General features: G+C 43.2%; 1 protein-coding gene across 1 annotated transcript; it reads right to left on the bottom strand.

The window, feature by feature from the left end:
• Positions 1-450: 450 nt before the first annotated feature.
• Positions 451-8071, bottom strand: SELPLG (selectin P ligand). Its single transcript, XM_069964110.1, has 2 exons — positions 7740-8071; positions 451-2049 (listed from the first exon to the last, which is right to left on the bottom strand). The coding sequence occupies exon 2, from the start codon at positions 2042-2044 to the stop codon at positions 827-829; it is 1218 nt and encodes a 405-aa protein (XP_069820211.1). The 5' UTR covers positions 2045-2049; positions 7740-8071; the 3' UTR covers positions 451-826.
• Positions 8072-12531: the final 4460 nt, after the last annotated feature.

Genomic DNA, 12531 nt, shown 5'->3' with positions numbered 1-12531 from the left:
AGGGAGGAGATTCATGGAGAATCTGTAACAATCTGTAACATTCTCTCCTGTGTATCTATCACCAATGTGCATAAAAAAATTCAGTGCATATTCTATCACCCTATTGGGGACTATTCAGTTTAAGTAAATAAGGCTCTGGCCATATGACCTTTAAAGGGGTTGTCCAACATTCTCTTTTTTTTTTTTATATAAACTGCTGCTGGTGCATATAAAACAATAAACACCCCATGTTACCTCGCCGCGCTCCCCCAATGTCCTCTTCTGGAGTCGCTGGTGTCCCCCACTGACTGCAGAGCCTCCACTTCCAAAATGGACTCGTCTTGGGAGTGACAGCCCGCTAAGCCAATCACTGACTGAGATGGGACGCCCCACGGCTAGTGATTGGCTGAGCGGGCTGTCACTCCCAAGATGAGTTCATGAGATCGGAAGTGGAGGCTCTGCAGTCAGCGGGGGACACTGGCAAAACCAGAAGAGGACACTGGGGGGTGCAGAGAGGTAAGCATAAGGTGTGTATTGTTTTATATGCACCAGCAGCAGTATATTATAAAATACCAAGTGCCGGACAACCCCTTTAAGCACACCATCACACCATTCAATCTTGGTAATTTTTACATCTGTGCGGTAGAGAAGTCCAAGCATAACCCCTTGCCACTACATGGCAGTGATCATATCCTCTTATAAAAGGAAAGAGCATCAGGGACAACTCACTCAGAAATACCTATCTACTCCACTTCTAACATGCAGTCTCTCTTCCTTGACTGGGACCAAGCTCCTCATGGTGTTCCCGGTAGATGGAAAGAATCATGTCTTTATACAAATAGTCTAACTAATGATCGGGAAGGAAGCTGTTGAGAGTGGTGTTATCGCCATCACTCTCCTCCATGCTGGACGCGAATGTCTTCAGCCTTTTAGGCTGCGGTTTGTTGTGCTGGTCACTGTCTGGCAGGAGAGAAGAAATACACCTCATTTCCGTGTAGGTGGCTGGGTGACGTAGTTTGCTTTTTTGTTTCATAGAAGAAAGTTTGGCAGCAAGAGCTATAGTCGAAATAATAAATATGGTACACACAACGGCAAGAATTAAGATAGTAAGCATGCACTGTCTCATTAGAGACTGTGTGTTTACTTGGTCTTCTGAGGGTGAAGGCGTATGTGTTACCGCTGCAGGTTTTACAGAAGATCCAGTGGAGGAAACTTCATGTCCAGTTGTTAGACCATGCAAGATAGCTGTGGTTGAGGTTGCCGAGGTCTCGGGTGTCTTCTTTGGTAAACTAGGTGTGTTATCCTCCAGCAATTTACCGTTGGTGGTAATCTGTTGGGTACTTGTGTCTTGACTATCTGTAGAATGGACTGTGGTGGCTTTTTTATATTTGTCAACTGTTAAAACTGATAGCTTTTCGGATGTGGTAGGGTTTAATTCAGTGGCCATAGTTTTCAGCTGTGTAACTGATTTGTCTACATGTGTGGTTTCCTCTTCAAGTTCCTGTCCAGCTTTCTTTGCTGTTTGTTCCGGCTTAGTTAAAGGGGTGGTTTCATCATCAACGAGTTCCTGTCCGGCCCTCTTCGTAGTTTGTTCTCGATCAGTTAAAGGGGTGGTTTCATCTTCATCGAGTTCCTGTCCAGCTCTCTTTGTTGTTTGTTTTAGAACAGTTAAAGGGGTGGTTTCATCTTCATCCAAAAGAGCCATGGTCTTAGCTTTGATAAAAGCAGCACTAGATGCCTTCAGAATATATGGGGTGACATTGGAAAACTTGTCCAATGGTAGGTCTGTTGGTTTACTTTTCGGTATTATTTTTCCATCTAGCTTTCCATCTCCCTTATTAGTGTTATCTGTGTCTCTTCTCAAGCGGGATAACAGAGTCCCTTTATCCACTCTGTCCTGCGATTGCCATTCCCACTTGTAGTTTTTTCCAAAAGGAGAATTATTAGGTTTATCCATGGTGCCATCTTCATCAGTCAAAATGGCTCCATTCAGAAGAGGAAGCTTGTAAGCAATGGCCGAAGACAACCACAAACACAAAAGGAGTGCTGTCGCCAGAAAAGACATTCTACCTGTAACATGGATTGTACAATATTAATGATGGTAAAACAATTTAAGAACAGGAACATAATATATTATGGGAAGAAAGGATGTGCAAAATAGCTCTAACACCACCCAGTGTTTCATTCTAGAAGTCTTAGAACATTGACTAGGGATATTTGCCAAGCCGAAAATCTCTCCAAAATGAAAGACAGCTGCTATGAAAATTTACAAGAGATGAGCGAATCTTGAGCACGCTTGGGTCCGTCCGAACCCGAGCATGCAGAAGTTGGATGCAGCCCTAAGGAGTTTTGGAAAACATGAATACAGCCTATGGCCTATAGCTGTATCCATGTTTTTGGGCTGCATCCAACTTCTGCAGCCACCAGTTTGGACAGACCAGATCGTGCTTGAGATTCTTTCATCTCTAAAATTTACCATAAACACACAATTAATTTCATTTACCATGACCTACAGGTACCTTGCGTAGAATTACATAATTGATTGATTAATTAATTACTTATTTCTATAGTGGTCTATCTATCTTCTGATACTGAAATGTGCATTCACTCACAACAGTAAATAACATAGAGAGTAATAATAATGGTAATCATGCTGATCATTTTGTTGGACTAGCAGGGGAGTCTGGGAAATATTTGCTTTCCGGAAAGTGTCCTGAGTTTCCTGTTATGGAAACATTTATGGACATTTATAGTAGATATAACGCATACTATAGACTTATGGAATATAGCCTATAGCCTTCAGAGTACAGCACAGAAAATTTGTATTTTCTCAGCAATCCAATGAATAATTTATAGGTATTTATATAGTACTGGGCCCTTTCAATATGTGCATTTTTAACTGGACAACTAAGAGATTGAGCAGTCCTTATTCTTTGTCACATTGGTTGCAAAAATCTCTTTCATTGAGCAAATTGAACTGAAAAAGTGACATGTAACACGTAACGGAACTGAAAAATAGAAGTCTTATATTTCAAGCCTACTGAAACTAGAAGACAGGGCCACATTTATCAGAACTGACTAGGAGTTCTTTCATGCAGGCATAAAACACGCTACTATAGATACGGAAAGCGCAGCAGCTTTCCGCATCCAAAACAGTGTGGGATCAGTGTGTAAAACCCCATTGACTTCAATGTGACATGTCATTACTTTGCAGTGTGGTTCAGTGTTGAGATTCTATTGACATCAATAAGAGCTTAAAGGGACTCTGTCACCTCCAAAACACCTGCTAAACTTAAAGAGGACCTGTCACCCCCCGTGCCAGGGTGACAGGCTCCCGACCCCCCGTTAGAGCCCCCTATACTCACGTGATCCCGCCGGGTCCCCCTTCTGGAGGTGGTCGGGTGACTGAGATCCCAGCCGCTGCAGCCCGGCGCGCGCGCTGAGAGATGAGTCCAACACCCATAGAGAATGACAGGAGAGTCCGACGCTCCGTCATTCTCTATGAGCGTTTATTAAACATAGTGTACAGGGCCGTATTTACCGCTAGGCACCCGTGGTCCGGTGCCTAGGGCAGCACCTTGCAGGGGAGCAGGGGGAAGAAAACAACTTTTTTTGTTGTTTTTATTTTCTTAGTCTCCCACTTCCCGTTCAGACTTGCCAGTAAATTTGGTGTCTTTTCAAGGGGGGGACGGGGTAGGGTGGTCTTGGTCAGGTGTGTTGGGGTGGTGTTAAATATGACGCCTGGAGCTATCAGTTACCAATCATGTGGTGAAATTTGTTTGTTTTAAGCAGTTAAAAAACATGAAAAACGCGATTAAGACAATGTTTCTACATGTGGAGAAATGCATGTGGCCGAAACCACCTTCCATTTCTTTATGATGCTAACTGGTGCGTGAAGATGGGGCGCCTTCAGGTTTAGTGCCTAGGGCAGCAGCAGCTGTTAATACGGCCTTGATGGTGAAAAGTGAACGTGGCTCAGTTTCCCCTAGCAACCAATCAGATTCCACCTTTCATTCCTCACAGACTCTTTGGAAAATGAAAGGTGGAATCTGGTTGCTAGGGGCAACTGAGCCGGTTTCACTTTACACCATGTTTGATAAATCTCCCCCTATAGAGTATACAAGGCTAATTCTATATCTGCAATTGTTATCTTTCTATATTCTTGCATTCCTTTGCTATAAGCCACAAATGAAGGAGTGTAAGTCGTCATCTCCATTATATCCTTGAGCTGAGTAGTCCTCTCTATGTAGCAACATGCCCAGTGTGTAGGCTTACAATGAGGAAATACAAAGGAGTAGAACACTGCAAACTACAAATTTGGACTCAGCATCCTTTATCCTTCTTACAGATGACTTTCGTTTAGGCTTTTGAGGAGGGTGGGTTTGGGGTGACACAGTCCCTTTAAAGGGAACCTGTCACCCCCCGTGCCGGGGTGACAGGTTCCCGACCCCCCGTTAGAGACCCCTATACTTACCTCATCGCGCCGGGTCCCGCTTCTGAAGATGGTCGGGTGATGAAGATCTCAGCCGCTGCAGCCCGGCGCGCGCGCTGAGAGATGAGTCCAACGCTCATAGAGAATGACGGAGCGCTGGACTCTCCTGTCATTCTCTATGGGTGTTGGACACATCTCTCAGCGCGCGCGCCGGGCTGCAGCGGCTGCGATCTTCATCACCCGACCATCTTCAGAAGCGGGACCCGGCGCGATGAGGTAAGTATAGGGGTCTCTAACGGGGGTCGGGAACCTGTCACCCCGGCAGGGGGGGTGACAGGTTCCCTTTAAGGACACTCAGAAAGAAGTGCTTCACATGTGCACATCTTGTTGTTTCCCACAGCAACAAATCATAGCTCTCCCTTTCTTTCTTGCATTGCTGAATACAAATCTGAGCTCTGATTGGTTGCAGAGAACACTGAGCTAGTCTGTTTGGGTAAATGGAGCTGCATCATGTGTTTTTATCCTTAGGATGGTATTACATGGGCAATTTTTTTTGCAATTGACGATAAACAATCTAAAACGGCCGCTATGACAAACGATCTTAAATCGCTCACGCTATTACACAGGGCGATGATCGTTTCTTGCGGTCGTTCTTGCGCTCATCCTTTCCTGGCTGATAGACCATGGAAAGACCGAACGACGTGTTATTACACCATATGTTTTTTTAACAATTTGTTAACGATCAACAATGAAAATAGGTTCCAGATTCTATCAAACGATCAACGATTTCTTGTTGGTCGTTTAATCGTTGCCTGCTATTACACGAAACAGTTATTGTTTAAATCCGAACTATCTAACGATTTTTCGAGCGATAATCGTCCAGTGTAGTATGGCCTTAAGGACAGATGTGATAAATGAAAGACTTTTCCATTGGGATCAACCAGATACCAGCAACTCCTCCATTGCTTTCTGCCATATGGATGTTTACTTAGCACAACTAATAGGCACTCAGTACAATGTGAACACAATCTGAATGCGGATAGTTTGTTTTCTAAAATATTACATCAAACAACAGATCCACTTTTCTATAAATGCATTTAGAATGAGATTTTAAAGGGGTTATCCAGCGCTATGAAAACATGGCCGCTTTCTTCAGCATCATTCTTGTCTCCAGTATGGGTGGAGTTTTGCCACTTAGTTCCATTGAAGTGAATGTAGCTAAAAGGGGTTTTCCAGCGAAAATCTTTTCCTATCAAATCAACCGGTGTTGGAAAGTCATATAGATTTGTAATTTACTTCTATTAAAAAATCTCAAGTCTCCCCAAACTTATTAGCTGCTATATGTCCTGCGGGAAGTGTTGTTTTATTTTCAGTCTGACACAGTCTGCTGCCACCTCTGGCCAAGACAGGAACTCTGCCTCGATTTTCTATGAATGCCCATAGAAAACCTCTTCTGCTCTGGACAGTTGCTGTCTCCGCCAGAGATGTCAGCAGAGAGCACTGTGTCAGACTGAAAATAAAACAACACTTTCTGCAGGACATAAAGCAGCTAATAAGTATGGGAAGACTTTTAAATTTTTTAATAGAAGTAAATTACAAATCTTTATAACTTTCTGATATCAGTTGATTTGAAAGAAAAAGATTTACGCTGGACAACCCCTTTAATTACAAACTACACCTGAACTGGAGAAAAGAGTGGGGCTGTTTCTGAAAGAAAGTGGTCATGTTTTTGTAGCACTGGATAACCCCTTTAACATTATAGTAGCTACAGGAATTCTTAATAAACAGATGTAATGGTCCGTTTAGATAAATCGCCCAATGGATCGTTCAACGTTTTTGAAGCGACAATTTTAGACGAAGCAATAAACAGTTGGGAAAAAATAGTTTTTATGATCGTTTTAAGATCGCTTAAGGCCATCTCACACACTAGGATAAATCTTTGAAAGACTGTTTAGACAAAAGTAATCTGTTAATTTTCAGCGTTGACGATTTGAGTACATGATGAAAGATCACTCGTCGCTTGATCGTTAGCTGTGTTTACACGAGCCGATTATCGTTCAAATTCAAACGATAAACGCTCTATGTAAACGGACCATTAGTGGGTCTCATTATTCTCCAATAGGGGATTGAAAGCTTACAACTAGGGATGGTCCGAACCTGCTTCGGTTCAGGTTTGTACGAACCCGAACTCTTGGTAATGATTCCCGCTGTCTGCCCGCTCCGTGGAGCGGGCGGATCCAGCGGGAGGACCGCCTGGAAAACTGGGATACAGCCATAACCATAGGCTGTATCCCAGTTTTCCAGGCCGTCCTCCGGCTGTATCCACCCGCTGCACAGAGCGGGCAGACAGCGGGAATCTAATGCCGAGCGTTCGGGTTCATACGAACCCGAACCTCGGCAGGTTCGGACCATCCCTACTTACAACTCATCAAAAGCACAGAAAGGGCTCAAATTTTCTCTCTATTAGACTAGATTCATCTAAAATTTCCTTTACTAACAAATGATCTGTCTGATGATAACCTGAAGCGTTGTACTGGTATGTAGAGACGGCATAATCAAACTATAGTACAATGCCAATTAACAAAATCCGATTCATGTAGTAGAATCGATTCATGTAGATTCAAGTAGTGATAAAATCCACAGCATGCCCTATCGGTTGTGAATTTTGTTTTAAAAAATTTGCCTGCAGTTTACACCTTGTGCAAAAACTGAAAAAAATCAGCATGAAGTTCCACCCTGTCTAAACATGGCCCAGGAGAGGAGAGGACCCAATCTGAACATTGCCAACTAAGTGGTTAAGCAATCTCCTTACAACATATAGTTTTAGTCCCGGAAATGATGTGTTTTGTTCTTACTTACGATTTCGAAATTATTGTTGTTGACCTTAAGCTTTGGAAAATGTGTTAAGAGCTGTACAGCCAATAGGGACGTCTGACAAGTCATACCCAAAAACCAAAGCGACAATACAAATAATATTTTTTTTACGAAGATGTAATGTAATAATTATTGCGTATATATGAAATTCGATACAATAGTTATTCTTATATAGAAAGGTTTTGGCTGTCCAGGCATGATGGGCGTTGTAGTTTTGCAACAGCTGGAGAGCCAAGGTTCCCTACCCCTGGTATAGAACATAGCATAAAACAACAAGCATATATAGCACATACTAAACGACATCACTGTAATATGTAGAATACCAAACTAGTAAAGTGATCATTGTCATGTACCATCGATCAATATCTTCTTCGGTAAGAAGCACTTTACTATGATATAGCTAGCTAGACAGACAGACAGACAGATAGGACGTGGTGACCCGTGTGTCCCTTACCACAAAATGTCCTTCTTTGCCAAATCTTCACGTTACCGTTGATGGTCTAGTCTTTTCTTATCCAGAAGCATTTCAGGGCTGCAGCCTTTAAACTATGTACCTGAACAAGACAGGAAACATAGGGGAGGAGGGTGTGGAGTCTTTAATAAATAAGGAAGGACAGGACCGCAGGCTGTGGTTTCTTAAGAGGCGGGGGAGCAAAAAAGATAAAGTGTATGTGAAAAAGTCTCAGATGAAGAATACAGTTTTGTACAAAGGAAAGGAGTGACAGATAGAGGCGTAGATTAAACCAGACAGAAGGAAATATGTCAGAAATATAAGATGATCTGCCATCTGACCCACCAGTGCAAGCAGGGAGGATGGTAAGAAATAAAATGAAGGATTGGAAACACAACTATGCAGACATGATGCTACATGCTAAAACCTCCTTGCTCGCAGGCATCCTCCAGACACACGCTGCCGCTGCTTAGTGAAATACTCATCCGAATTTATAGCTACAACATTTTTAATGGATACAATAATCCACCAATATGGGGGTCAACTGGGATTAGGCAAAACCTTTTGTAAAGGAATGCTAAGGTAAAGGTATAATTTGTTGCAGCTTTACGCTATGTTCGCACAATTAATTAATTTAATTAACAACGGCCGTTCCTTTTAGTGAAAAGAACGTCAGTTGGTAATGAATTAAATACATTTGCACTGATTTCAATGCAACAATGGTCTGTAGTGAATACGGCCGTTGTAACACAATGGCCGTAGTGTGAACCCTAAGGCTACTGTATGTTCACACGCTGTAATACAGTGGCCGTAGTTTACTACATCCGCTGTATTACAGCATGTGAACATAGCCTTGGGGTATGTTCACACAACATTTTTTCATCTCCATTAAAAATTATGTCCGTCATTTCACCATTTGGCTGCCCGTTGGTACATTATGCTAGTTTGGGTTACTAATTGCTATACTAATTTGGGTGTGTCTTTAATTAAAAAGTCCATTGAATTTATTAGTAAAAACGGTGAAAGGATGGTGAAAAAAGAAAAACTAAAAAATAACATTCGGTGTTTGCAAAAGACGTCTGAAAATAATCAACATGATTATTATTTTGACAGCGCAGACAACGTCCATCATTTAATACGCTGTGTACATTGGACGTCCGTCATCCTATTGATTTCAGTGCATTGCATGTATGGACACATGTACTGTGTATGTGACTGTCACCTTGGTGTCATTATAAAATACAAGAAGTAATGGACACTTTCTTATAGGACATATAGCATCCATATAAGTTGTATGGGCATGGTTAAACACAGGGATAGGCCGCTGTAGGGTTAATGCACACCTGTTGATTTTCCTTGTGGTATATAGGGCATGTGGTGTATTGGGCATGATAAGCGGCACATGGGGGTCTATATATATAAAACACGGGTCATATAGGTGACCGCAGCGCATGTATAGACGGGCTCCGCAGCAGCCTGGGCGTCCGCACATAATAACAATATGTTAGCAGATGGGTCTCAGTAAAAAAAAAGAAGACAGGAACTGAAATAATTACTGTCCACAGCGAAATTACCTAGTTCTAGGACGACTGAGATGAATACAGTATTTATCAGGGTTGTTGTGCAAACAAACATAGCCTTTCATCTTCCTATTGGAGCCATGGAGCAACTCCACAACACGACAAAGAACGTCCAGAAGAAGAATTTAAAGGGACTTTACTGACAACTGTTTATCAACAATTTAAAGGAAATTTATGATTAGAAAATGTAGGTTTATTGAGCGAAAACCGTACAATTGTAAGTGGTCTCCAGTACCCTGTTAGACTGTCTCTAGCCTGGATACCAGATGAGATATGGTATGGCATGGAGGCATACAGGTCTGTATAGCATCCTGTAATAGATTTGCCAACAGATATTGCAGCTGGGCCTGTAGCTTCTGGATATGCATAGGTTATTAAAGCTGATTTGCCATAATTGATTGTTGAAAGCAAAATCACTCTCTTTGATGTTTCCAACTTCATTGGCAGCCGTCACTTCTGCTCAGCATGAATGGACTGTTATCAATGAACAGCACTGAAGCCCACTGATCCCTCATCCAGCGTAGAAGAGCGCTATGCATCAGCCACTGTTGCCTTTGGTGATAGTAGTGGTGTTACAGTGTGGGCAGGTATGTCTAGTCCAGCGCTTCTCAAACTTTTTCTACTGGAGCCTCACACAAATGAACAAAGTGGTGCCTGGGCCTCACCAGACTGACCAATAGGATACCTGGACCTCACCAGACTGACCAATAGGATACCTGGGCCTCACCAGACTGACCAATAGGATACCTGGACCTCACCAGACTGACCAAGAGGATGCATGGGCCTCACCAGACTTACCAAGAGAATTCCTGGGCCTCACCAGACTGACCAATAGGATGCCTGGGCCTCACCAGACTTACCATGAGAATGCCTGGGCCTCACCAGACTGACCAAGAGGATGCATGGGCCTCACCAGACTGACCAAGAGGATGCATGGGCCTCACCAGACTGACCAATAGGATGCCTGGGCCTCACCAGACTTACCAAGAGAATGCCTGGGCCTCACCAGACTGACCAAGAGGATGCATGGGCCTCACCAGACTGACCAAGAGGATGCATGGGCCTCACCAGACTGACCAAGAGAATGCCTGGGCCTCACCAGACTGACCAATAGGATGCCCTGGGCCTCACCAGACTGACCAATAGGATGACTGGACCTCACCTGACTGACCAATAGGATTCCTGGGCCTCATCAGACTGACCAAGAGGATGCATGGGCCTCACCAGACTTACCAAGAGGATGCCTGGGCCTCACCAGGCTGACCAATTTGATGCCTGGACCTCACCAGACTGACCAATAGGATGCCTGGACCTCACCTGACTGACCAATAGGATGCTTGGGCCTCACCTGACTGACCAATAGGATGCCTGGGCCTCACCAGACTTACCAAGAGAATGCCTGGGCCTCACCAGACTGACCAATAGGATGCCTGGGCCTCACCAGGCTGACCAATTTGATGCCTGGACCTCATTATCTGTGGTGGAAGTCCAGACTTGAATAAAACCTATTCCTCAGTCTACTCTTCACCTGTCTCTTAAAGTCTGTATAACATTAAATAAGTACAAAATAAGTCAATAAGGTTCCTAAACCACAGATTGTGGCAGCCACTTACAGAACTGTGCAGTGTATAGTCGCTTTTGTGAAAACTGCCTCCGCAGCTGTGCCTCACCAACCACTAGGGGGCGCCTCACTACTGAGGCCCACCTCACAGTTCGAGAAGCTCTGGTCTAGTCCAATGGTACAGTGACAGGCCCATACTACATGAATAACATCATTAATACAGTCATTGTGTCTGTACATGAAAAACACAGGCCTAATGTCATCTTCATGGACGAAAATGCTCCAGCTCATCGAGGTCGCAGCATTAGGGAAAAGCAGCTGGAGACTGGGGGACCTCAAATGGAGTGACCTGCACTTTCTCCAGACCTGAACCGTATAGAGAACCGATGGGATCAGCTGTGTTGCCGTGTAAAGGCTTGTACCTCTATACCGAAGAACCTCAATGGCCTGAGGGCCGCCCTTCAAGAAGAGTGGGATCCCATGCCTCAGCAGGCAATAAGTTGATTTGTGACCAGCGTGATACGTCATTGTCAAGCTGTAATTGATGCTCAAGGGCAGATGACAAGTTATCGAGACATTGACATTTGTTATTGGGGTATACCCACCACTGTTATCGGCTTTTGTTTCAGTAAATTGTTGGAGATGAAGAGATCACTTGCATGCTTCTAAAATAAACCTAATTTTGTGAGTAGTATATATATATATATATATATATATATATATATATATACATATATATATACATACTGTACATACACACCCGACTTACAAGGTACATTTTGGAAGCCAAACGCTTCCCCCTAAGAACATCCATACCTTTTAAAGGGAACTTCCTGCAAACAATTAAACGGAATTAGTACTACTCCTATCCATACATAATTTAACAGCGAATCAATATCTAGTCTCCAAGCTCAGACCACAACACACCATTATGATAGGTTGTAAACAGGATTCCCTCTGTACACATGTACGACCTGCTGGAGAATACATGGCAGGGTTCCCTACATCTTATCCACTCTTGTGTAATGCATTCATCTCAGCCTATAGGCATATAGGCAATAAGTACCAGACCAATGGCTAATGCTATAGGTTATACAAGGTATAAAAATGTATTTACAAAAATATATTATATCTCAGTGTCCTCACATTAGGACTAGGGCTTGCTTCATCTGGACAACCAGAATAAAGTCACATCTTGCAGTCAGCTGATACCCATGAGTCCTGTGACTCTGACCTCCACAAATAGCTGTTATTACTATGGGGGGGGGGGGGGGTCAGTATTTTGTATTTTTTTAAATAATGTCCGATATTACCAAATTGGCATTGAAGTAAATGGAATGACGGCCGCCCAATACACATAGGGGGAGATTTATCAAACTGGTGTAAAGTAGAACTAGCCCAGTTGCCCCTAGCAACCAATCAGATTCCACCTTTCATTCCTCACAGACTCTTTGGAAAATGAAAGGTGGAATCTGATTGGTTGCTAGGGGCAACTGAGCCAGTTTCACTTTACACCATGTTTGATAAATCTCTCCCATAGTGTACTAATAACAGCCGTTGTTTGCAACAGCCGTCAAATTAATGTTCATTTAATTGAGGATGTTATTGTGCGAACAGCGGCAATCATTTTGTGTGTGTTTGCTGAGCACAGGCT

The sequence above is a fragment of the Dendropsophus ebraccatus genome, chromosome 3 (assembly GCF_027789765.1).
Source record: "Dendropsophus ebraccatus isolate aDenEbr1 chromosome 3, aDenEbr1.pat, whole genome shotgun sequence".
Classification (NCBI taxonomy): Eukaryota; Metazoa; Chordata; class Amphibia; order Anura; family Hylidae; genus Dendropsophus; species Dendropsophus ebraccatus.
The sequence above is the reverse complement of the archived record's forward strand: the minus strand, read 5'-3'. Positions and strand labels throughout refer to the sequence as shown.

Bases quoted from the DNA above. Each gene is read 5' to 3' on its own strand.
- SELPLG (XM_069964110.1), bottom strand. From the start codon at position 2,044: ATGTCTTTTCTGGCGACAGCACTCCTTTTGTGTTTGTGGTTGTCTTCG.